The sequence below is a fragment of the Podarcis vaucheri genome, assembly GCF_965113315.1.
Source record: "Podarcis vaucheri genome assembly, chromosome: 1".
NCBI lineage: Eukaryota > Metazoa > Chordata > Lepidosauria > Squamata > Lacertidae > Podarcis > Podarcis vaucheri.
In genome coordinates, this window is record NC_138759.1 from 110,225,242 (window position 1) to 110,251,814 (window position 26,573).

General features: G+C 49.3%; 1 protein-coding gene and 1 long non-coding RNA gene across 2 annotated transcripts; both read left to right on the plus strand.

Annotated features, from left to right (window-relative positions):
* Positions 1-955: 955 nt before the first annotated feature.
* Positions 956-16,517, plus strand: TBR1 (T-box brain transcription factor 1). The gene is made up of 6 exons (XM_082198182.1): positions 956-2,229; positions 3,486-3,640; positions 4,140-4,261; positions 4,924-5,082; positions 6,250-6,311; positions 11,568-16,517. Exons 1-6 carry the CDS (start codon positions 1,325-1,327, stop codon positions 12,523-12,525), a joined length of 2,361 nt encoding a protein of 786 aa, XP_082054308.1. The 5' UTR covers positions 956-1,324; the 3' UTR covers positions 12,526-16,517.
* Positions 9,472-10,599, plus strand: LOC309519210. Its single transcript, XR_014213755.1, has 3 exons — positions 9,472-9,780; positions 9,852-9,995; positions 10,041-10,599. It is a non-coding gene; the product is annotated as an uncharacterized lncRNA (long non-coding RNA).
* Positions 16,518-26,573: the final 10,056 nt, after the last annotated feature.

Below are 26,573 nucleotides of genomic sequence, written 5' to 3' on the forward strand. Positions count from 1 at the left end.
GCCTCGTGCGCGGCTTGTCTCTGATAATCTCCCCCGCATGCACTGCGTGCAGATAAAATATTTATTTACCAAAGAGCCCGTAAACATCAAGGCAAATACATTAAGGCACTTCAAGCTTATGATTATTTCAAAACTGAAAGGAAATAATACTTTGGATGAATATGGATGGAGAAAAAGAGAAGGGGTGTTGTTTCCCCCGTTCCCTTTCTACCCCCCAGGGTTGTAGTTACTTTTCTATGCTGGGAGCTGGTGTTTGTTTTGGACACGGGAGGGGCAGGGAGGGGGAGGAGGGAATTAGAGGGAAATAATAATAACAACTATTATTATTATTTCCACGAGGACAGTCCGGGATGAAGCTGACCCTGACGCGTCCTGATATCATCGCGTATTGTATTTTAGTGGCCGGCAGCGGCGCTTTTCTCGCGTGGTCAATTCGTGTTAATAGTTGAGAGTGAAGGAGGGTGGCCTGTCCAATCCCTGCGCCTGAAGAGGTGGGGCCTCTGGCCAGCCTCATCCTAAGCTCTGGGCTCTGGGTCGCCTGCTTCGGATGCCAAAAAAGGGAGCCGAAACCTGCGGTGGAAACACATTGTTAGGAGTCAGGACATCGCGGGTGGGCGATTGGACCCCTGGCCTGTATGGCGTCAGGTGGGGACTGATCCTAAAGCCCAAATTCTCTCCCTCTCTCGCTCTCTCCTCCTTAAGGTGCTCTTGAGTGTCTTCTCCTCCTCCTCCCCCCAACAAAAAAGGTCACACAGTTATGACAAACACAAACAACCTCTCAGCACAGCCTTCCTATCCTCTTCCCACCCCCGCAATCATATTAATAATATTTATTTTATTTTTAAAAGTCTCTCTCCATCCATTTGCCTTGCTCGTCGCGACCGGGAGCCAGGTGATTATCCTAATTAATGTCTATCTAATTAAATTACAGTCAGCGGTGAACCAATGGCAGGAGCCGTTTCATGCGCTCCGCAAGCAGGGAGATCAAAAGTGTGGCTTGGCTGATTGCTGCGCGGTGTCAATTGGCCAATCTCTCCTCCCGGGGAGAAATCCGGGAGAAGGAGAAGAAGAAGGAGAAGAGGAAGAAGGAGGGAGCGTGGTGGTGGTGGGGGCCCCGAGAAAAGAGACTGCAATCGTGGCTTCAGTTTGGGACCAGCCTTGGGTGGTGGGAGAAGCGTCTCTGGATACCTCGCCGAGGAGGGGCCCCAGGATGAGGGCCCGGCGGTACTGGCCTTAAGAAAGCAAAGAAAAAACCCAAGCACCACCGCCAGGGCTTGCTTTGGGGGGGGGGCGGGCAGGCAAATCGAGAGCGCGGGCTGGAGCGATGCAGCTGGAGCATTGTCTGTCGCCTCCGTCGATGATGCTCTCCAAGAAATTTCTCCATGTGAGCGGCGGCGGCGGCGGCGCTTACGCGTCGGGCGGATCCGAGCTTGCCTTGCACGAGCATCCTCACCATCACCATCCGCACCACCACCATCCCGCCGCCGCCGCCGCCATCCTGTCGTCGAGCGCTGACAACCTGGAGAGGAGTTCACCTCTGAAAAAACTCGCCAGGGGGGGGATGACGAATCAGGCCGAGGCAGACAATTTCTCTGACTCCAAAGACCCGCCAGGGGACGCGCAACAGCAGCCACCGCCACAGCAGCCTCAGCCTCCGCAGCAGCAGCAACAGCGCGCCAAACTCTCGCCCGTCGTCTTGGACGGCGGCGGCGGCGGCGGTGGCGCCGCGGAGCAGTTGCGCCCCTCCTTCGATGGAGCGGCCGCGGCTGCGGCAGCGGCAGCAGCAGCAGCAGCAGCGGCGGCGGCGGCCGCGGCCGATCGCTACCTGCTCTCGTCGCCCGCGGCCGCAGCCGCGTCCAGCGCGCCTCCGGCCGCCGCGTCGGTTCCCCCGACGGCCGCCAGCATGTTCCCCTACCCGGGCCAGCACAACCCGCACGCGGCCGCCTTCTCCATCGCCAGCCCCAGCCGATACATGGCGCACCACCCGGTCATCGCCAACGGAGCCTACAACAGCCTGCTGTCCAACTCGGCCCCGCAGGGCTACCCGGCCGCCGGCTACCCTTACCCTCAGCAGTACGGCCCCTCGTACCAGGGCTCTCCCTTCTATCAGTTCCCCTCGGCGCAAGCCGGGCTTGTCCCGGGAAAGGCGCAGGTCTACCTATGCAACAGGCCGCTCTGGCTGAAGTTCCACCGGCACCAGACCGAGATGATCATAACCAAGCAAGGGAGGTAAGCGGCGGCGCCCGGAGGAGCGCGGGAGCGGCGGGATGGGGTGGCGAGGGCGGGAAAGAAACGCCAGCGAGGCGCCGGGCAAAGGCGGCGGGGAGGGTGGAAGGTGGAATAAAAGACGCAAAGGCAAAAACCAAAGCAAGCCCTGCGAACTCCAAGAACCTTTCCGCTGGAAGAGCTTCCTTAGCTCCAACCGACTTTCCTTCCTTCTTTGAGGTTTGCTCAAAACTTTTCTTCTTCTTCTTTACGCACACGCCTTCTCCGTTTTTCTTTCCTTTTGGACGACGCACCGAATACCAGGAATTCGTCGAGGAGTTCACACCGGCAGCTTTTTCTTTTTTTTCTTTTTAAGGCCGAAAACAAAAAACAAAAAAGAAGTGACCTCCTTCTTACTTTCTTTCTTTTTTTACCTTCGGGGCGCTTCTTATTTTAGTACGCACCTTTTATCGTGCAGACGTCAATTGTTTTCTCCCTCGCTACAAAATTTTATTATGATTATTATTATTAATTATGTGAGTCTTCATTCTACTTAATTTTTTAGCGGGCGCTGCGCTCCGCTGCCGCTCGTTTCCTCGATTTCCTCTGGCGACCCCGAGAAGCGGCTTGTGCCAGAGAGCGGCTTCTGCCTTTAGGGAGCCCGGGAGCCCGGTGGCCAGCAGTTTAGGACAGGAGCAGGACATTTTGCAACCGGGATCGCACTCCACCGGTTGCATATTTTCCCCGCGCTGCGTCCGGATCAGAAACAGTACCGCCTGAAAGTAAGCTCCACTGAAATCACCGGGATTTGTTTCCGAGCAAATCTATTTCGAAACAAGGGTAGCTACTATTTATTCAAGCCATCGCGGTTCGGACCAGAGTCTGACTGCCTGGTGGAAACCCTGTTTCCTCGGAAGGAGCTCTCGTCCATTTCAGCCGGCTTTACTTGGAAGCGTGCGCTTTAGCCTTGTGGCTTAAGGAGAAATACGCAGGAAGCTGTTATTGCCTTGGGCGCACGATCCGAGAGAGGGAGAGAGAAAAGATGGCAAATGTGCTCATTCAAAACTGAGGTTCCGTCCCGGTCCGATGAGGTCCGTTTAGCCGCTATGAGGAAACTACAGTCTGCAACTCCCTAAAGCGGAGAGCAAGATCGACGCTGGCTTGGAAGAAATCTAGTGAGAGGTGTGCGTGCTAGGGCATCCAAATGTATTTTTAAAATATTGTTATTGTGATTATTTTTCCTCCATGTAAAATCTCTTTCCTCCCCCTCTTCCAAACAGGCGAATGTTCCCTTTCTTAAGTTTTAACATATCTGGTCTGGATCCCACGGCTCACTACAATATTTTTGTGGATGTCATCCTGGCCGATCCAAACCACTGGAGATTTCAAGGCGGCAAATGGGTGCCTTGCGGCAAAGCGGACACCAATGTACAAGGCGAGTCCTTCCCCAATTAACACGTTCGCTCCCCCCGTCTCTCTCTTCTCCCTCTCCGCATCCACACGCGCGCACGTCGCTTAGGTGAGAAGGCTTAATTGGAGCCTGGCTGAACTGCCTTAGACCGAGGAAGCGACGCCAAGGAGGGCGGGTGGGGTGGGGGACCTGGGAAGCCTGGTGAGGAAAGACAGAGTGGATTTATTCTCTCTCGTGTGTGTGTGTGTGTGTGTGTGTGTGTGTGTGTGTGTGTGTGTGTAGAATGGCTATTTTAATCCTTCCCCGCGTTGAGATTTTTAAAATCAAATAAAGATGAAGCGAAGGGGAGTCGCCGCGGCTCCTGAGCGCTGTCAATTTCCACTGGGGAATTGAATGGAGCCATCTGTGAAGGGCTTGGGGAGGGGGCGCAGGAAAGAGGCGCACCTCGTGTCTTGCTTTCCAAAGTGGTCTCTCTCTCTCTTGTTGTTTTGTTTTCAAACGTGTCCCTTCTGCCTGCCTTCAGGAAATCGAGTTTATATGCACCCAGACTCCCCCAACACAGGAGCCCACTGGATGCGCCAGGAAATCTCCTTCGGGAAGCTGAAATTGACTAACAATAAAGGCGCCTCGAACAACAACGGGCAGGTCAGTCGTTGCGCCCGAGAGCCAGAGAAAAGGAGGAGGAGGAGGAAAGAGGGACTTTGATTTCTTTTATCCCTTTGCAACCTCGCCCCATGCCGAACTGCAGTTCTGACTTGGGACTGCCTTAGAACCCGATCGACTTCTCGCTTGTGGATCCTAAGGGATCCCCGCCGCCACCTTCGTTCGCTTTCCAATTGAGCCACCTTAAGGGCGGCGGATCATAGCATCCCCGCACCTTCGCCCAATTTCCCCGCTTTTGTAACAGAAGCCGAGTAAGAGCTGATCTGGTTTCAGTTTCAAAAGAACTGAGCGGATCCACCGAGCCACCGCGAGGGAAAGGAAAAGGCAAATAGGCGGGATCAGGGAGAACAAAGAGGGGTATTGGGAAAGGCGAAGGAATCCGCGGTCGATCTCCGAAGGTGAGCTGGTTAGGTGCGCGAAATTACTAGTGCGATTGAGGGGGGGGGGTGAGCGGGAAAGAACGATTTCGGATCAAAGCTTGCTCCTACACTGCTGGCTCCCAGACGCTGCAAGAAGGCTATCGATCCCCGGTGGATCTTTCTTCCCCTTTCTTGTTCCTCTTAAAAACAACCGCGGTCAAGCCTGGGCTCTTGTCTCCCGCACCCACCCGCTCCAACCCATCCTTTCTCTCTCTCCGCCCGCAGATGGTGGTCTTGCAATCCCTCCACAAGTACCAGCCCCGCTTGCACGTGGTGGAGGTGAACGAGGACGGCACGGAGGATACCAGCCAGCCCGGCAGGGTGCAAACCTTCACCTTCCCGGAGACGCAGTTTATCGCCGTCACCGCCTACCAGAACACCGATGTAAAGAGCTTTTTGTCTGTTCGCTCCGAATCCCGCTCTGAATTCGGGACAGAGGCCCGCGGCGGAGGCGTTGGCAGGAAGACAGGGATCTCGGAGGGCGAAGTGGTGGCGTGGGTTCTCCTTAGCTGAGCTCAGATATTGTGTCCCTAACTCTGAAGAGCATCTTCAGAGATCGCAGGGCAGCCAGTTCCGCGATTTTCAAATATATATAATATTTTAAAACGCTAAAAATCTTCCCTCATCCCAAAGTAGGGAGAATAATTAGATGTTCCAAGGAAGTAAAACAAACAAACACCAGCTTCAGGAGACTAAAAACAGCTTTCAGCGTTTGTCACCCTGCATTGGCCACTTGATAAGTATTATGGCAATTCTTGTATGTACAGTTTTAAGACACAAACACACATTTGAACTGGCTTTGCCCGTGTCTGTGTAAGAGAAAGCGGTAGGTATCGTGTTGCTGGGGCGCTTTAGTAAACAGCTTTCTTTAGGCTGCAGTCCAACCCCCACTTCCTTGGGATGAAGCCCCATTGTACTCAATGGGACTTGCTTCTGAGTAGACGCGGCTAGGAGGCCGTTGTTCGCGCGCCTACCAGCTCTGCTTGAGTGGCTCGGGTTTTTGCTTTCATTTACATCTCGTGCCAGCCTGTTGGGACCTGGCGCTGTAAATAAAGCACGTGGCTCGAAGTGAGCTGCCTTTGCAGCCCGATCCTGAGCCGAGTTTACTGGGAAGTCGGTCCCCCTGAGTTCAGCGGGGCCCTTCTTGAAGTGAGGGAGCCCCCACCCGAGCGCGAAGATAAGTCGTTTGAACGGTTGGATCACACCGGTTGAAAAAAAGGAAAGTGCAGCGTGTCTAGGTTGAGTTGCAAAATTAACTGCATTTGAAAGTTAATTTAGAACATTTTAGCCCATCAGGGTAATGAAATTCATCGGTGGGAGGATATGTACGCGTGTTGGCGTGTTCTGTAGTGCTGCTGATACTATATTATTGCTATGACCATTATTCCTTTCCTGTTAGCGTGGCAATCCCAAAATGAAACAACGGAATATCCGCTTTAAATGATGGTGGTGTTGAGTGGGATTTATATTTATTAGTAGTACTAATCCTCAAGTGTGAAATGTGCTATCCAAGGAAGCACCTCTGACTCTTGCTTTCCCTCCCCTCCACAGATCACACAGCTGAAAATAGATCACAACCCTTTTGCAAAAGGCTTCCGAGATAACTATGACACGTAAGTCAACTGTGGACTTGAGTCTTTTTATCCTCTGCTGGCTAGTAGTAGGAAAATGTTTAGATCGGGGTAGCTTTCTTCACCTCCCTTGAAAAGAACGGCTCCGTTAAATGTTCGTTGCCTTTTTCCGGCCTCCCCAAAGAGGAACTGACCCTGGGCTCCTGCAATCCACTCCGTCTCTCTCCCCCACCCCCTTTGGCGAGGCTGCTGTATAACTAGGACTTTGGGAGTCTTCCGCACCGTTAGCAGGCGCTGGCAGAGTAGGTCGTGCGAATGATGCTCCCAGAAGTGCGCGCAGGTGGGCACACGCAATTTGGTCGTCCAGCTCACATTTTGGTGCATGACGAAGCGGGTGGGGGGGGGAGAGGAGTAGGGAGTGCAGGCTCATCTCCTTTGCTTACCCGATTCCCAATTGTAACAGTTGCACTTTGGAAGGCGTGACTTCAGTTCTGTGGGTTTACTCGCAGGAGGGTGCGCCCTGCCTATTGACACCAGACTTGTGAAAGAAGGGGCAGGTTACTTGTGCGAAGAAATGGCCCTTTAAACGACCCCGAGTTATTTGTGTTAGAAATAAATATTGACCTAACTACCTTCGTATCCCGCTCTTCCTCCAATCACACAACACCCCTGTGAGGCAAGTTAGGCAAGGAGATCACGATCTTAGGGAATTCACCGGCTCTGCGTGATCCTAAAGTTTAACTTGAGCCAAATGCAGTGATCGCAAGCTTCCTTTCTAGAGAATAAGTCAATCAAATGGGACTTACTTAGAATCGAAGTAAACGCGCTTGCAGACGCGCTTTTAAAACCCGAAAAGTTATCACCTGTCTTTAAAACAACAACACCCCCATCCTCTGACACTCCTTGGATTTTGCTGTCTAAAACAGCTGACTGTAGTCATTGCTTTGAGATTTGACTGATAGCGGAGTGCCCCTTAGACAAATTGATCAGGTGTGCCACGTATTCATTTCCAAACAAATGGAGAGGATAAGGAAAGTTCGGCGGACCCAGTACTAGAATTTTATCTAATCAGAAGTTTGCCAAGCAAGACGGTCCCTACTCCCCCCACCCCCACCTAACTACAAGTCAAAGGAAAAGGAGTTTTAGCAAAAGCGATAGAAGAATGGCTACAAAATAGGTGATGCGCTTAGCCAGGTTTTCGAGTTATCCAGAATTTCTCAGCCGGCGGCCCTGAAGAATAGCTTTAGAGTTCGCCTGTTCCCATAGGGACAAAGGCTGCCCCCGGGAGAAGACCTTCGGCTGATGTTTGCTTGTCTCTCTTCCTAGAGCCACCAATTATCCCCAGTTTTGCCTCAAATTGTGAGATGTGCTTTTTCAGACTTTTCGCAAAACTGTCGGTGATTTCCCAGGCGCCCTGATTTCACCTCTAGGCTTCGCATCAGCGAAATCGATTTTAGAAACAACCTGACTCTTTGCTGCTTCCTGTGACCCCCTCCTCCCCTCTCCAAAAACAGCACCCCCCTTCCTCAAGATCCTGACTCATCCTCGACCTTCCTCCTCTGTCGGGAAGACACCAACCACACGCAGATCTGTGGACTGGTGTTGGTTGCGAGAGGGGCTGCCATTGCCATTAGACCCTTGGGAAAGGAAAAGCACCATCTGTGCTGGGAGAAGGCCGTCTGGGGCTGATGCTGGAGACCCAAGAGGACCCCGTAAGGCCAGCAGCGCAGCCCCATGTGTGTGTGCGCGCGCGTGTTACTCGGGAGTAATTCCCGCTGTGCGCAGTGGGGTTTCTCCCAGGTAAACGTGCAGCGGATGGCAGGCTGATGGAGGCTAGTCACCAGGTGGCCCCGAGGTCCTCAGGGCTGTAGAGGAAAAAGTATGCTGACCCTGCCTGTGTTCCTTGGGCCTGGCTTTTGGAAAGGTTTACCCAGCCTTCCAGACACGTGTTGGAGAAACGTGCCTTGCCTGGGGCCTGAAGGGACCCTTTCCTCGGCTTCTTCGTCCTGCTTCAGTGGCGATTTAGAAGCAACCTTTTTAGGTCGCAATCCATAAACAGCTTCCAAGAGGGAGTGCAAATCCGGGTGGGTAAAGTCAATGGGGGAGCTAGCACAGTGCAAGCAACACTGAAGTCACTCTCCAAGGTACTGAAATTTGTTGGAAACAGATGCTGCATCGCTCCTTTCTGAGCGGAGCAGGAAGTTCCCGAAAGCCCAAATCTGACCTAGAATGTACAAACAGTTCCCTACATATGGTGAAGGGTATTTGCCACTAAAGGCTTTATTTCCCCTTTCTCCAGGCGCGCAATAGCAATTTCCCGCAGCGGCAGGGAACAACTATCCCTTAACACGCTCCAACCACCCCGCTCTCTCCTCTCCTCCAGCTTACAATGCAGGATTTATTTCGAAAGTTCCTAGAGATTTAAATCCATGCGTAATGTAAATAGCTTCGACCGCAAGGTCATCCAAAGAAACAGGTGGCAAGTTAGCAAGAGTTAATCAGTGCGGGCCCTTCCCTCAATTGCGGCGACAGAGTCGTGCACAAAGCAGCGCGCGGAACTCGGTTCTTGCTGGCTTCCCGCGCTATAGATCTCCTCGTTTTCCGTTGCGCGGCGATCCACCGTTTCTTATTAGCAACCTCGGGAAGAGAATAAAAGGGTGTGATCGTGTGCCTGCCCCCTCAGATGATCGGAGCGGTTGCAATTGAACGCCGCCTGGCTGGTCTCTGCTCGCACAGCCGCTGGCGCTTAGCTCGTTAAGCAGCCTATTCAGGGAACCGCTCAGAGGCTGCCTCGCCTGCTGTTTGCTACAAATGGCCCCGGAGTACCTGTTGCGTGTATTTGGGCCTGCGTAGATTTACCCCACTGGCAGGCTTATTCTTGCAGGACGGGTGGGGTGCCTTGTTTAAAATAAAATGAAAAACCAGTCTTAACCTTTTGCACGCTGTTGGTTCCCTTTTTATGGTAATAAATAAATCTGGCCAGGGGGAAAAAAAGCCCAGTCTAGTTCTCCCCACCCCACCCGCCCTCTTTAAAAAAGGACGCCTTTTAAAACAAAAGTAGTACGTGTACTTTAGTGAATCTGACGTAATCCAATGTTTCCTTGTCTGGGTTAGTTATCAAGCAGACGAGGACTCAGTTGATTGGATTCTGGGCTCCAAGCCAGGCAGCGATCCTCTTCCTCTCTGGATCTCCAGGTGCGCTGCCTTGTCTGAAGCTCTAGGCTTCTCCTTATCCACGGGGCTCCGTTGATTTAAGGGGTTAGGAATGCTGCCTTTTCGTGGGGTGGTTGCAGGTTACTTTAAGGGTTCTGGGTCCCTTGGGTTTTGTTTAGTTTCTTGGATCCAAGGGGCAGAAATGTAGACTTCCCTTGTGCTAGTTTCTCTCCGCGAAATAACCCCACTGGATCCCCCCTCCCAAGCATTTTACTGTTCAGTGAAGTTGCAGGGACGTCCTGAAATACCGTTTTCTGGAAAGGGAGATTCCTTGCACTGTATAAAATTGTGTTTTGAAGTTTTTTTAAAAATGCCCATCGTGATTTGAAGCTTGTAGCTGTTTCGAATGAGAATTGTGATTATCTAGAGTAAGCAGCCCAGCCCCCTTAAGAGTAATCTGGTCACGTCACTTATCTAGTCCGATCTGACCCTGCAGTTTTCAGCACTGACTCTTCCTGGGCTCGTCTGTCCAGCTGTTGCTTACTGCAATCTTCAGACCTAAGTCCCGTTGAGGTCAATGGGGACTTGTTTCTCCACTACCCATGTTTAGGATTGCAGCTTCAGGTTCTCGAATTAAAGGTTTTTGGATTGTTCATTTCATGGGTCCTCTGTATTATGACTATAATAGAATAGAATAGAAAACCAGGTGCTTTCTTAGAGCTCGTGTAGTCGATTCCTCCTTACTCTAATTTCCCGGACCTCCCAAGAATCTAGCTCTACCCCAGGCGAATGGTTATAGAACTACTGACCCTGGATACCTCCTGAGGTTTAATCTCTGGTCTCCTTGATTCCCAAGGACATGTGTTTTGTTCTGCCACTACCTCGCTCAGAGCCTTAGACTTGTCAAGAGTCTAGAGACAAGAAGCCCTAGAGAGGCCCTTGTCCAAGGTCCTGAAGACATTGCAGTCTTACTCTCCCTTATTTGTGGTCCTTATTTGCTTAGGACAGCCACTTCCAGATGCTTGGGACTACAACTCTCATCAGCCCTAGGTTGAGGAAGGCTGCCCTAGAAATTATAGCGGAGAACTCCGCCATTCTTCCCAAGATCCTCCTATTATCTCCAGCCCAAGCATCATTTACAGCAAATTTGGGAAGTGGGGACCCAATCATTCCAAGATCTGTCGGTTCTTAACTGGCCCGAATTCTTCATTTTAGAGCAGAGTCTGGTGTTTGACTTTTTATAACTTAAGAAGGCTCCTGAGCTGCAGCCACACATATTTTTTTTTTCCTTTTTAAGCCAGATGAGAAGAAATGAGCGTTACTCCCATTTATTGCTGTGGGACGGAGGTTGATTGTCCTCCCCTTGTTAAAAGGGAGGAGAGTGGCAACCCTAGCACAAAGCCCGCCTGGGAAGTCAGGTTGTCACCTAGCTGCTCTTCTCCTTTATGTGCGTGGTGGGGGTGTGGCTGCAGAGAAACATGACGCATGCTCAGATGCCTCGACGACTTGATTTACGAGATTAACTTAATCCAGGAACTGGAAACCTGTGACCCCCCCCCCCAATTTTTCATCAGTGCTGACCAATGGCCACAGTGGCTGGGACTGATAGGAATTGGGGGTCTTGGAGCACTTGAAGGGCTGCTACCTCCCTAACTACAGGAGGGACACTAGAATCCCATAGGTTGAACACTAGTCATGCACACTATACTGATCATTAAGACTTCAGAGAGGCGTGCAAACGTCCCCCCTTTAACCACCACAATCCCGTGAGTAGGCCTGAGGTGCCACGACAGGTATAGGAGTCAACTCCTAGGAGCTGAGGGGTTTTCACCCCCCAAAAAAAAATTGAGGGGGCCACTTCCCCAAAATTGATGGACATTGCCATTTAAACGCTGTGCATGCACCATGTTCACATGGTCGATTATGCAGGGCCCTCAATATTTTATTCAAGTTGGTACCCCTGACGACAGTGACGCCCAGTGAGTTGAGCAAGGATTTGAGCCCCGAAGCGGCTCTCTTGACGTTGTTTTTTGGGGGAGGGCGGCGGTTAAAGGGCGGCCACGTTGCTCTGCGTCCTCTCTCCCGCCGACTGACCCGTCACCCACATGTCTCCCTTCCTCCTTCCCGCTCTCCCCTTCCCCTCAGGATCTACACGGGTTGCGACATGGACCGCCTGACCCCGTCGCCCAACGACTCCCCTCGCTCGCAGATCGTGCCGGGCGCCCGCTACGCCATGGCAGCCGCGGCGGCAGGCTCTTTCCTGCAGGACCAGTTCGTCAGCAACTACGCCAAGTCCCGCGGCTTCCACCACCACCATCACCACCCGGGGGCCGGCGCGGGAGCCGGCGTGGGCCCCGGAGGGCCGGTTCCGGAGCGGGGGGTGCCTCACCCCAACGGGCTGCTGTCCCCTCAGCAAGCCGAGGAGCCCGGCGCTCCCTCCCCTCAGCGCTGGTTCGTCACGCCCGCCAACAACAGGCTGGACTTCGCCGCCGCAGCGGCAGCCTCGGCCTACGACCCGGCGGGCGATTTGGCGGGAAACGCCGCCACCCTGTTGTCCTACGCGGCGGCCGGAGTCAAGGCGCTCCCGCTGCAGGCCGCCGGCTGCACTGCGCGGCCCCTCAGCTACTACCCGGACCCGTCGGGCTGGGGAGCGCGCAGCCCGCCTCAGTATTGCGCCAAGGCCTTGTCGTGCTGGCCCAACGGCGGCGGAGGGAGCAGCTCCCGCGCGGGGGGCAACCCCTATTTGCCCACAGGGGCCGGCGGCGGCGGCGAGGAGCCTGACAGCCTGGCTCCCCCCGAGCGCTCCCCCTTGGTGGCGCCTCCGCCGCCTCCCCCCTCGGCCGGGCAGCCCCCCGAGGACTCGAAGCCCCCGAAGGACTTGTCCGACTCGAGCTGGATCGAGACGCCGTCGTCCATCAAGTCCATCGACTCGACCGACTCTGGGATTTACGAGCAGGCCAAACGCCGGCGGCTCTCCCCGGCGGGCACGCCGGCCTCCGAGAGCTCCTCGCCGCTCAAGAGCGAGCCCGCCCTGGCGCCCAGGGACTGCGACAAGACCTGCGCCAAGGACATCGGCTACTACGGCTTCTACTCGCACAGCTAGAGAGGCGGCCCTTTACCCCCCCCCCACACACACGCCCCACCACACATACATACCCCTCCCCCTCCCCTCAACGGTTCTCCCTTCCCGCCAATTCCTTCCCGCCAAGCTTCGGCGCCTGCGCGAGAGGCCGGGCGCTTAGTTAGGCGCGTCACTCGAGCGCCTCTCTTTCTCCGGGAACCTGCGCACGCGCAGTCAAGCACCCTCTCTTTCGCTCTCCTTCCGCTTTTTCTTCACTCACGCAGGCGCGTTAGGGCGCGAGCGGCACATCGGCGCACGGAACCCACTTTAGCTTCGCAGTCGGGGGGGGGGGGGATCGGCACCCGCGACGAGAAATTGTTGTTTCTCTCTCTCTCCATCTCTCTTTCCCATCTGAAGTGGTGATTTTAATCGCTTCGCCCCCTGGAAAAAGCAAAAGGAACATAGGGAACGCTCCCCAGCTCCCTCCCCCCCCATGTTGTTTGTACCCAGGTCCCCAAACTCCTGCAGGGAGAAGTCAGACGTTTCCTTGACCCGTATTAAGTCACTCCACTTAAGGGGTAACCCATTCGGATCAAGGCAACGAAAATCGTGACCCCGTTTAGCTGTCTCAACTGGTCCTTGCAGTAAAGATGGTTAAAGGCTGAGAGTGCGGATCCTAACCTTCATCCTAAAACTGCAGTCCTATGCATACAGCTTTGTTTGGGAGGAAACCGGTTCCTCGCCGCTCAAGCCTAGGACTATTTTGTTTGGAAGTCAGTACGCTGTGCTCATTTGGCTTACTCCCAAGTGACTGCGAACTGGTCTGCATCCTGAGTTAGGATCGCACTGGCAGTGGTTTGGATACCAACCCGCCCAGGTAACAGTTATTCTGCGGAGCACAATGGGACCTTTTCAGCGCCGTGAAAGCTAACTTCTGTTAGGGTTCGCACAGCGCCCTTCAGTTGCTTATCCAAATTTAATGCTGTTAAGGCTGCAATCCTAAGCGTCCTTACTAAGGGTCCTGGTACTTTACCCGGCAAAAGCGGCTGAAAAGACAGACTTGCCGATGGTTTTGAGTCTGCAGACTAAGCCCACCAGTTTAGCCTATTTCGTAACGTTATTTCGCGCTCGCTCACTTTGAAAGAAAAAGAAAAGGGACTCAAAACTTTCTAGAAGGATGTTAGTGGATTTAGTGGGAAACTTCTTGTCCTTAGTTGAGACATAAATATGCGCATACTTGCCTGTATTTAATATCCTGACAAATTTATTTTTTAATATTAAAAAGTCATCTTCCTCTTTTCTAATGTGAGCTGGAAGCGGATTCCCAAAACAGTGTTAAGGGAATTAAACTACAACAATGAAATGAACACAACTAGTCATTAATTAAAGTTAATATGAATGGATCCAGAAATTCAATTAACACTTCTGTGGAAGTAAGTTTCGCAGAAAAGGAAAGGACTCGTCGCCTATTACACTTGCATAAGAATGGTGTGTGAATTCCACTTACCTCCGTCTTTCTGGATTGTGGATTGGTGGTTTAATTGGCACCTTAGTCTCAAAGGGGTTAAGAAATTGAGTCCTTTGCGCATGATCCATACTAAAGTTAAACACTTTTAATGCCCTGCATGAGATCGTTAAGCGAATATTTCGCACATTCGCAGTGAAATGAAGGGGGGAGTGTAGTGTGTAATTTTGCATGCACTGCCATTTTAGGGGAATTTGAATTCAAGTATACGTGGCTAATTGCTACAATTTCGCAGCTGAGAAGTTATGTGACGATCGACCGTATGCTTATTTAGAAGCAGAGCCTACTGTGAATTTGCAGTGGGACCCTATCGAATTTATAGGACTGCAATATTGGTGGGAGATGCATAATAACTTCTTTGGGAGCGATCTAGTCACGTTTACAGCGCAATCCTAGTTATACTTACTCGGGTGTAAATTTCACTCTCCCCCCCCTTATGGAGGTGCATAGGCTGCAAAGAATAATTCGCTTAAATCCCTCTAATTGAAATCAATGGGGCTCTTTAGTTCGCGATCCTATGTGCACTTACTTGGAAGTAAGAGCCATTGAATTTAGCGATATTTCCTTTCGTGTAACTACGCATAGGATGTGGATGGATAGATCTAAAGTGTGCCTACAACCTATCTATTCTCTGTTGTAGAAGTTGCACTCGGATCATGAACAGGTTGACTAGTAAATCCCACCGATTTCCAAAGAGTTTTTTTCCCGATTCTGTATCACTAGGATCGCAGTTTGCAAAGCGTTATGTACACAGGTGGCCAAATCACCACAATACCAACCACCACCAAATGTCTAATACTAATTATAAAAAGTATCAGTGGGGCTTCCTTTCACATAGTGAGTGCAGTCTCGAAACAATTGTTAGGTGCTTTCAAGCCTCGTTTAATAAATCAATGGGTCTAACAACAGCCAGAGCCTATACTCTATTCCTTAGAAAGCAACAGTGCAGTCTTATACGGTGCCTATCCAGAAATAAGTCCCAAGGAGGCCAATGAAACCTACTTCCGGGCAAGTGTGTATGTATAGGATTATAGCCGGCAAATTCCTCTTCAGTCCAAAGCATTCTAACTCCGTAATAAGCATGTTTAGGATTGCAGCATTTATAAACAGCCCCGGATTTCAATCTTGAGCGCGCTTCTCCCCGAATTTCCTTCGCTGGGCATGTTTAGGACAAGGGTACTGGAAATAAAGATTAAGAACACGATTCAGCTCAAGGCTATTGTTTTGCGCACCCTTACACGGGAGCAAATGTTTATTTGAAATCGGTGGGATTTCTGCCTTGTAGCGATGGATATGAGTGTGCTGTAAATTAAACCAACTGTTTAACATCCAGTTGATTCTAATGCGCGGGGAGGGGCGAGTTAAGCATGTGATTACTGGCTAAGCATGTGCTTAACTCTGTCAGTGAAATCTTTGGGATCTACGGCGTAATCCAACGCCTGGACATAAACCCTATTAAGATTTTAGTTTGTTTAGGCAGCGCTTTATAAGTGTGAGCACTCCTTCAAGAAAAGTTAGCTCAGATTAAGACCGATCTAAATGCCCACTTTTCAAGCAGACAATCAGTGAATGAATAGGGGGATTGGTTGCAAACTTATCCCACTGATCCTCTTGATTTTAATCCATATTTACATGCACAACTATTCTTTTCTCCGTCTGCCTCCTCTGCCTGCTCTTCCTCCCGAGTCCATTGCTGGTTCGCCTAGAGAGGCCATTCAATTTCTCTCTCTCCCTTTCTCTCTCCATTCTCGTCCTCCCCTCAACCCGCTTCAGTTGATTTCTATTGCTGTAAATCTTTGTAATGAACAAGCTACAACCGATAATAGACGACTGATTTGTTGGTACCCATAGTGTAGTCCAGTGAAGATGACTTCGTGAGCTGTACATTTTAAAATTGCATTTAGTTTGGATTTTTTTTAAATTTTAATTTAATTTATATTTTTAATGGAAAAGTAAGTACCTGAAAACAGCCTTCCTGGGGAATAATAGACTAGGTGGTGCCAGTTAAGAGTGGTTTTCTTTTATTTTAAAAGAAAAAATCCTGTTAATTCGAGCATTTAATACCTGACCGAGTCCCACCCACCCACCTAAGACCCTTGTTGATGTAGAGTAGCCAGTCTTCGAATTTTGTGTAGGAAATCTATACCTTTTTTTTAAATATGGGGGTGGGAAGGGAAAGAACCTTGAAATATGCATCAGGCAAAATTATGTACTTTAGATTTCAATCGACAGAGGGGCGGGAAAAGTTCCCAAATAGAAATTCAGGGTTTTAACCGTGTGTATATTTTTTTGCTCTTCTGTAAATGATTGTTGTGATTTTTTTTTTAAAAAACAAGCAAACAAAAAAAGGAAAGAAAACAAAAACAATATTTGTTCCTGTTATGTCTGTGCACTTGAATACTTATTTCTACAAGTTGCGAACTCCACTGGAAAAAAAATGTTTTGGTTTTTCGCCCGTTTGTATTGTCTGTGTATACAACAAGTATAATAAAACCTGGCAAAACGTTAAGACGGTCTTTGAACACAACACGCTGCCCTTTTAGGAAATTTTGGCCAGTCGAGCAGGGAAAGGTGTAGTAGAGGCGTCCGATCTCTGCTCCCCTCAAGTTGTTTCCTATCCCACCTCCGGCCTCTTTTTCGACATCGAAAATTAACTTGTTTTTGTCCTTCTCACTTCTACAGTCTCAGTTTTACGTGCTGCTACTTGGGCAAATAGCTTGGTTTCCTGTCCCGCCGCGCAAGTAATTTTCCCTGCAGTTAGGTAAAGAGTGGTGGGGTTTCATATGAATCAGGAAGTCAGTGACTTTTAGGGGAAAGTATGATTTTGATGTTGCTGCTGGATGTTTTGTTTTCGTGTCTTTAAATAGAATGCCAGGAGCCATTGAACTCAGTTGCCATTGGCTCCATCCAGCAGGATGCAGATTTTGTTGGTGGGGTAACGCTGCTTGGATAAGAGAGCGTGGTGCAAAGGTTGTTAGTGAGCAATCTGTCTCGGTTTTCCCTTCTATATCCCACTGCTTGGAAGCAGTTTCGTTCGTTTAGACTAGAGTCGTCTTCTTCCACCCTTTTCCTATGTTAGAGACACGGCCGACTCCTCTGGCTCAAAAGTCTCTCCTGCCAAGGCTCTAAGAAGGCAAAAGGTGTGTCTGTTTATTTCTATGCAGATTTTTGAACCACACTCGTAGAGCATCTGAAAAGGCCCGGATCCGTCTCCTTCCTTCCATTGCGCATCCCCTTCCGAGAATTATAAATATCCTCAACAACTTGAGGCTATCATGCTGCTTCACCGATTAGCAAACATACCTGGTTTCCTAGATTTCAGGCCACCTGAATACTCCCAGGAACAATTTGTCTTATATAAACCAGAAAACTCTAACATTTGAGGAAATATATATAATCAAAGATGTAAACAGAACCTCGAGCGAGTCAGACTCCGGCTGCTGAGAAGTTTCCAGCGATGCTACGACTGGCCACTAGGCGGCTCTGCATGGTTAATATAGCTAGTTTGTCACGAAGCGCAGGATGTTGTTACTGTTAATGAAAGGCCATATTTAAATAGAGGAACAGTGGAACACTCTCCCCACACTCTGCTTAAAAATGTGCTACATTATTTACCAGAGACCAGGTATTCTAAACCGTCACGGATATTTCAGGAAAGTATTTTCTGCAGTCCAGAAGCGACAGAAAACAGGGAGCGCCACAGCTGTTTAGAATTATACCGTTGCAGTTGTTACATTATTAACAATAATTATATTCAGCAATTCGCTTAACTGCTATTATTGATACTTATTCTGTGGTCGTCTAGCCATCTCTCAAGGGCTAAGGACAGTTTGTGATAGGATCTCTCTCACACAGCATTCTTAAATTGCACATCGCTTGAACTTAATAGTAAATCCTATTGCAGCAGGTGACTCATGGTGCGCAAAAGCACTACGAGGCTTTATCTTGTATGCCCTTACGATGAAGTAAGTGACCTTTGTTCCACTTTGTCAATAAGCACAGAGGAAGTGGCTTTTATAAAATGCGCCTCGAACTTCCAGGTCTGAAGCGCTTGTCGGAATCCAGTCTCACTCTTGTTCAAACACTCCGGCTCTCCAAATTGCAGGCCACACGCTGGAAGAGGTGGTGGTGGTGGTGGTGGTGGTGGTGAGGTGGCTGCCTGCTTTGTTAGTGACGCTGGCATTGCGGGGAGCATTAAGGAGGAAAAGCAGGAGCCTTTGGGGTTCTGATTTGTTGTTGTTAAAAAAAATCCAAACTAACAAGATGCACTTATTTAGTGCAACAGATGTTCTGACTCAAATCAGACGTGTTTGTGGTAGTATATGGTAGCCTGTTGCAGCAAATGTGCCTAACGTGTTGCCATTTGCTGCTTGGACAGTAATACCCAAATGAAATTCATACCTTGAGGGAGGCACAAAAGAGAGAATAGTTCTAGTTACAGGTAGGTAGCCGTGTTGGTCTGCCGTAATCGAAACAAAATAAAAAAATAAAAAATTCTTTCTGGTAGCACCTTAGAGACCAACTAAGTTTGTTACTGGTATGAGCTTTTGTGTACATGCACACGAAAGCTCATACCAATAACAAACTTAGTTAGTCTCTAAAGTGCTACTGGAAGGAAATTTTTTATTTTTTGTTTCAAGAGAGAATAGGTTCACCTTTAAGAATGAGTACATGATTGTTATATAACAAATGTTTATCTTTGTTAATGAGTAAAATAATTGCTACAATGAATGGTTGCACAGCATCGTGAAATCCATTTTCGTCTGAGACTTGGTGTTTTTCGTTGTTTTCTTGTTACTGTTTTTAAAATGAAAGGAGTGGGGCTTCGAAGGCGGGCGCAGTCAGTTCTCCTGCTCCTCCTTTTTCTTAGCTATAGACCTGAATCCAAAGCAAATTGCCCTTAACTGGCTTTTCTCTGAATAAGAGCTCTGTGCTCTGGGCAGAGAAGAGTGCTTAAAAATAAATAAACGGGGGGCGGTGGCGGCCGTTTATTTCACGGAGTTGTGCGGATTCAGATCAGGAAGGACCAGCAAATAAGAACAGGGAGAGGAGGGCAAAGAGAGAGAGTTGCCTGCTTTTTGCGTGTGCTCCAAAATGTCTGGCTAGGCGGAATCTTCCCAAGGCAAATAATATGGGGTTGAGGGAGATGTCTTTTCGCTGCGGCAAGATAAAGAGCCGCAGACCCGATATTTCCCTCTTCTTGAAATGTTGCTCTCCTAAACTTCCGGGGGAGGATGGCAGCTGTCTTGCGAAATATGCACCACAGTGCAGGCTGTAGGGCAACAATTGGAAAGGGTCCTTGGCCTCCTGCTACACACAGGCCTAGAGGGTGTTGTGCTGATCCACCTGGCTTGTCCTTTCCCCCGGGCAAATGTCCTTTCCTCGCCCCAGTTCAGCTGGAGGTAGTTGGATTTTTGTTGTTGTTGTTGCTCAGTTGGGTTGTATATATCACAGGAACCTTTGAATTAGAAGGTACCCCAGATTCCCTATACACCTAACATCGGTTAAACCAGTGCTTCTCCGACTATCTGACGTGGTGGCGATTTCCCACCCCCCAGTGTGCCTGGGCCGCTACTGTATTTGGTACCTGAAGCGTCCCTGCTGTGGTGGAATCGCCAAGGACAGCGGGGAAAGTTCATAAACCGGTACTGATCCGCAGACCAGCATTTCGAGTAAGCATTGCGTCAAACTATATATTAACCTTAGACAACCAGCTGCTCTCTCAAGGACAGAATTTGTGCCCTTGTGCATTGCCGACTTTGCACAGGCCAAAAAGGGTCTATTCTTTGCCTTAAGAAGAATTTCAGGACCCGGGACAGCGCCAGTGCCAGACGCAATGGGTGTTAAAACAGCTAGGCGAAATTAGTGCACCGCTCCGCCAGTCTCTTTAGACCAGTAACCCGTTTCAGTGGCGTAGCGTGGGGGGTGCAGGGGGGGCCGGCCGCACCGGGCGCAACATCTGGGGGTTAGGGTTAGGGGGCGCAAATCCACGGGTTAGGGGGCGCAAATTACTTGCCTTGCCCCGGGTGCTGACAACCTACGCTATGCCACTGACCCGTTTAACTGTGTTTTAGAAGCAATTCCACCCCTTCCTTTTCGTTTCGAAGCCAGAGAAGTATCCTGCCAAGTTCCCGCAGATCCTAGAGGCTTCACGGCAATTTCTATCTGGGAAGGGACGATTCTTAACTTTCTGGTCTGTTACTAGGCGGACAGAAAGGGCTGAAGTGTTGGGTCACGGGATATCCAGGGCCTCACTGGGCACATGGTCAGTACAATAACGCCAGGGCCCACTGCATGGGCGAGCTTACCTTGCCCCTGATGCGGTCCTCAACTTTGTAGGCTTCTTACTTTCCCTCTTTTCCGCCCTAGGACAATGTAAAGCTCCCATATGCGCTTGAAGGTTGGAGATACTGTAGGTAGGTGGAACTGGCATGGGCAAGAATTAAACAACATAAACGCAGGGGGGTGGCGATCTTCCCAGCAATAAAGGTCCTACCAACTTTTTTATACAGTATATAAAAAAATCCAATGTTACAATAATAAGCTTTGTAAATCTGTAGAACATCCCTATGTCAGAAAAGAAGTATTTTGAGTATGTAATCAGTCCACTGGCGTATAGCCCTCTCATATCCAATCTCTTGTTAAACAGAACCTAAATCGGGGTTTCTGCCTTTTCAAAACAAAAACTCACCCCGAGTCAAGCAGCCTTTCCGCTTTCAGCAAAAGAGCAAGACTGTTTACGGGGAATGGCTGAAAGAGACACCAGCATACTAGAAAGAATTGCTGGGTAAGTAAATTACGCCTAATGAGTTGGCAGCAGCTGCTGGGCTAGGAGAGTTTATAGACTTCTGTTTAGATTGTCGATTTGTGTGTGACCTTAATTGTACAGGTGTACAAAACTGTACATTGGCAATTGTCAAATGCTTGGATTATTTTTATTTTCCACTACTTTTTATGCACACCTATTATTTCCTGATAACAACTGCGGCTGCAATCCTATACACACCTCGGAATGAACTCAGTCGGACTTATTTCTCGGTAGTGGCTTAGAGGATTGTAGTGCAGGGCGGCGATCCTATGCACATTAACCTGAAAGCCTCCACCCCCAAATAGATTTTAATGGCACTGCCTCCTTAGTAAATGTGCAGGGGCTTGCAACTCGAGTATGAGTAGTTTTCAAATTTACTTATTCCTGCACTTAGTCCATTCATATCCCGAATGCTCGGTCCCAATGAGTATTAAAATATATAGACGTGGCTATGCCTGCTTGGTGAATGCAAAGCATGAGATGTGTCCGGAATTTCCGAGGCAAGAAACAGATCCCTTGGATTTTGCCTAAAACTGCCTGAACAGAACTCAATCCGGGCTCAGTTTGATTTACTGTCCAACTGTTCCGGGGTAGGGGGTGCGTGGGTGGGGTGATGTTCAACACCCCCCAACAGGACTAAAATAAACTAAAGCAGAGACACCGCCTGAAACTGACAAGGCCCCCTCGCAAAACAAACAGCTGCAAATAGTGACGGGCTGCCTGGAGATCTCATTTCACGTGAATAATGCTCTTACAAGTCTAAGGCTCACACACACACCGGCCCTTGTGCGTCTTGGAGAAGAACCCGCATATTTTTGGAAGGCTTTTTGAATCACCGATGAAAGAGGCGAAGTGATGCTCTTGAATGTCGGCGTCTTGGGTGGGAGAGGAGGAGGGGCAGGAGGCTACGTTTGACAGACCATTGACATCTACCGGTGAAGGGGCGGTGACTGCTGGTAGCAAGGAGCCTGGTGTGGGGGAGAGAAAGATATATTTGGCACTGTTTAAAGCAGCCCTTTTTGTCCCCTGCCCCCGCCGCCCCTTCCGTCAGCCTTGCCACGGATTATGCGCTTCCTACCCAGCCCTGTTCTCTCGATCCTTCTGATGCGATTCCTCATAGAATCTGTAAATCAGATGCGAAGTTATCTAGGGAAGAAGAACGAGAGTGACCTTTGAGTCGTGCTCCTGTTATCGATACGGGCCTCTTTCTTTGCATTTAAAATGGGAGCCCCATTTCCTGCGCCTTTAACAGCAAAGTATATAGACAAAAGACATTGGCCGTATTTTTGGGGGTGGGGTGGGGGAGAGTGATGTAGTTAAGAGAGAGAAAGAAGGAAGGAAGGAAGGAAGGGAGGGTTGAAGGTATACCGTTTGGCATTACTCTATTGGCTTGTGGTCCACTGGGCTACTCAAATGACACAGCCTGAGGTGCAGCGAGCAGGGTCCGCACCACAGGCAACGATGCCCAGTATGTTTGCTTATACACTTACTTAAAGAATTTGCTTCCCACCCCTTACCCAAAAAGGCTCCCAGAGATTTACAGCCCTTAAGGCCCACAATCTAAAACAACATGACACAGAAGGGAAAAGGTTCGGGAGGGAGGAGGAGGCAAGAAAGCTCAAGCCCCAGTTAAGTTAGAAGAAATTCAGATATTATCATGACACCTCCAGCTCTCTGAAATTAGGAGAGTCTTAGCTCTGGAGGAAGTTGAATAGATGCTTTTCTAGCTTGGCGTCGGAAATAGGTCTTCTCTCGTTCCTAATAATTCTCGTTCCTAATAATTAATTAATAATAATTAATCAACAATTACCTGCACCCCAGTCCTATGGATATTTGTTCGGGAGTAGGCCCCGCGGTGTAAGGCCTTGAACACCTTTCTTCCCCTATCCACCCCTTTTCAGGGTCCTTCTTATCACATCTCCACTCAACTCCTGGTGCAGGATGATTGACATGAAGGAGATTTATAGCTCGAGCCAGGTAAGGCCAGTTGCATTTTGTAGTGCCTACCCGCAAGTGATTGTGGCTATGCTTGCAGCCTTAATTTCCAGGAAAACAGGATTTAGAGGAGGATTAACTACCACATTGTGGGATCACCGGGATATTCATGGGGATATTCCCACCTCTCAGGGTAAAATTGTCACGGAATAATTCGCACCCTCAAATAGGGCTAGTGGGGCAATGCTATGCTTAGGAATAAGTCCCATTAAACTGGGGGGGGGGGACTCCGTAAATAGGCTCAGGAGCTGGTCACAGCTACAGCAGCACATGGCCTGGATTAAAGAAGAACGTAAAGTACGCGGTAGGAATCGTTGAGCAAATGGACAGGACTTCTGCCAGTCGCCCCTTCCGCATAATCAGCGCGCTGGACGAAATGTTAGGCTTGTCTGTCTGTCTGGCGAGTCTGTCCCGCGAGGCGCGGATTGCCATTTCTGAAAGCATACGCCACGCTTCGTCGTTTCACGCTGTGCAAAATTTTAGGCTGATCGCAGAACGAGCATTTCTCGGAGTAGCAAAACTCTTCAATGCCTGGAGGAGTCTAAGAGCAGGTTCGCACGTGCGTCGCTCCTAGACGGGAGCATCAAATTACGACTTGCACGTGTGAACGCGCCATCAATGATTAAGCTGCTGCAAATTCAATTTTTATATTTCCTCACTCCTATCACAATCCTAGTAACGGCAGGTCTCAATGGCGCTTTCCACCGATCAAATGCTGAATAGCCTGGTTCTAATATGCTATAAAATGCAATTTTATACGTACTTACTCAGAAGCAAGTCCACTGAGTTCTAGGGCCTTTACTCCCAGGTAAACGAGTACAGTATTGTAGCCACAGACCCCAGTCTCCAGTGACCCATATACGCTACTTCAGTTATAGGAAGTGGTTAAAAATATATATATTCTTAGTGAATGTTTTTCAATCTCTTAACCAGGAAAGTTTAAAATATGTATAACAGGGATATTCCAGACTAACTTGACCTCCATCTCCTGGGAACTCAAGCCAGCCCAGAAGATTGGGGTGTTGGGTAGCACTCAACTGATGACTGCCTCCTTCTGTTTGTTGACCTACAAACGTGGCAGGGACAGGAATGGCTCTGACCATCACTCCACAGGCTGCCATGAAGAAATATACTTCAGATTCTGTAATGACCAAGTCAACTTGGCTGTGGGGCCCCTCACTGTTTGATAAGGAGAGAGAAAGAAAGAGATGCCGTTACAGCAGGGATGGAGAAGCTCTTCCAACTAGAGGCCCACATTCCTTTCTGGGGGCCACCTGTCAGTGGTGGGCGGTCCCAGAGGCAAAAATGGGTGGAGCAACAAAGGTAGAATTTTGCCTTTGTTCAGTAGGCTAGTTTCTACACAGACTCACACACTCTCTATCCTCGCATCAGTCAAGCAAGAGGCATAATCAGACTTCTAGGACACATTCCAGCCAGACAAAAGCATTTCTGGTGTAAAACAGAATCAGTGAGCAGTGTGGCCAGGGGAGAATCCCAAGGGCCAGATAGAGATCACTAAGTAGAGAGGCTCCCAGGTCTAGTTCTCTACCTCTAGATTACAGGATATGGGCTAATGTCCCTTTGCACCCCCAATAAAATATTTGAGCCCCCCCCCAGTTGACAGGCATTGTCATTCAAATGGTGTGTGTGCGTGCCACATTTTGTGGTTGATTATGTGGGGCAGGGCTTACTTGCTCCCCCCCCCAATATTTTATTCAAGTTGGTACCCTTGGGGGCTAAAGCGAAATGTATGTATTTGGGGTGAGAAACAGGGTTGAAACTTTGCTGAATATCCAGCATAGTCAAAAGGTTAATTTCAGATGCTCTAGATGAAGGCAACCCCCATATTAGCAAAACACACAGGATGCTGGAGACAGGCCTATTTCAGTGTGTGTGATGCATTTCCAGAAATCTTTTGAGAAAACTGACAGGAGGAGTGCTTTCTATCAAAGTCAAGTGGATCCCAGTCCAGTGGAGAATACTGTATGGGTGTGCTGAATTTACATTGTTTTGCATCCAAGGACTTGCCGATCGCATGGTTGGCGGTTTGAATCCCCGCGGCGGGGTGCGCTCCCGCTGCTCGGTCCCAGCGCCTGCCAACCTAGCAGTTCGAAAGCACCCCCGGGTGCAATTAGATAAATAGGGACCGCTTAATAGCGGGAAGGTAAACGGCGTTTCCGTGTGCTGCTCTGGCTCACCAGAGCAGCTTGGTCATGCTGGCCACGTGACCCGGAAGTGTCTTCGGACAGCGCTGGCTCCCGGCCTTTAGAGTGAGATGAGCGCACAACCCTAGAGTCTGTCAAGACTGGCCCGTACGGGCAGGGGTACCTTTGTTGTTGTTTAGTCGTTTAGTCGTGTCCGACTCTTCGTGACCCCATGGACCAGAGCACGCCAGGCACTTCTGTCCTCCACTGCCTCCCGCAGTTTGATCAAACTCATGCTAGCAGCTTCAAGAACACCATCCAACCATCTCATTCTCTGTCGTCCCCTTCTCCTTGTGCCCTCCATCTTTCCCAACATCAGGGTCTTTTCCAGGGAGTCTTCTCTTCTCATGAGGTGGCCAAAGTATTGGAGCCTCAGCTTCAGGATCTGTCCTTCCAGTGAGCGCTCAGGGCTGATTTCCTTCAGAATGGAGAGGTTTGATCTTCTTGCAGTCCATGGGACTCTCAAGAGTCTCCTCCAGCACCATAATTCAAAAGCATCAATTCTTCGGCGATCAGCCTTCTTTATGGTCCAGCTCTCACTTCCATACATCACTACTGGGAAAACCATGGCTTTTACTATACGGACCTTTGTTGGCAAGGTGATGTCTCTGCTTTTTAAGATGTTGTCTAGGTTTGCCATCGCCTTTCTCCCAAGGAGCAGGCGTCTTTTAATTTTGTGACTGCTGTCACCATCTGCACTGATCATGGAGCCCAAGAAAGTAAAATCTCTCACTGCCTCCATTTCTTCCCCATCTATTTGCCAGGAGGTGATGGGCCCAGTGGCCATGATCTTCGTTTACCTTACCTTTAATTACACCACACACACACACACACAATGTCCAATACATTGCAGACATATTATCCAATGGTTATGTAATCTGGACCTATATTGTTATTATACAGTGGTACCTCGGGTCACATATGCTTCAGGTTACATACACTTCAGGTTACAGACTCCGCTAACCCAGAAATAGTACCTCGGGTTAAGAACTTTGCTTCAGGATGAGAAAAGAAATTGTGTTCCGGCGGCGTGGCGGCAGCGGGAGGCCCCATTAGCTAAAGTGGTGCTTCAGGTTAAAAACAGTTTCAGGTTAAGAATGGACCTCCGGAATGAATTAAGTTCTTAACCCGAGGTACCAATGTACCCATTTTGCAGATGGGTAGGCTGAGCCCAAGAGAATTTGGGCTTGCCTAAGGCCATCTAATGAGTTCATGGCTGAGGTGAGATTTGAACTGTTATATTCCATCTCATAGCTTATATTAACAAATACACTTCACCAACCTTGGGCTTCAGTTTTCTCTTCTCATTAACACTCATGGAGGAAGGTGCTGTGTTCTTAATGTTAATGTTTTAATTTAATTTCTTGGGAGCAATTTGCTATTAATTACATGTGTGTAGGTAACATTGAATTCACTTGGATTTATGCATGAGTAACTGCAATCTGCATTTCAGCCTTAAATGGTTCTTGCCATTTACAGTACTTTTGATGCAGTGATGATAAGGAGGCTGTATGGTAACAATTAAAGCGGATCTTAGCAATCCTTTTTCATGTTAATC

Coding starts and splice junctions, on each gene's coding strand:
- TBR1 (XM_082198182.1), top strand. CDS start 1,325: ATGCAGCTGGAGCATTGTCTGTCGCCTCCGTCGATGATGCTCTCCAAG. Junction 4,262..4,923: donor CCTCGAACAACAACGGGCAG/GTCAGTCGTTGC, acceptor CTCCGCCCGCAG/ATGGTGGTCTTGCAATCCCT. Junction 6,312..11,567: donor TTCCGAGATAACTATGACAC/GTAAGTCAACTG, acceptor CCTTCCCCTCAG/GATCTACACGGGTTGCGACA.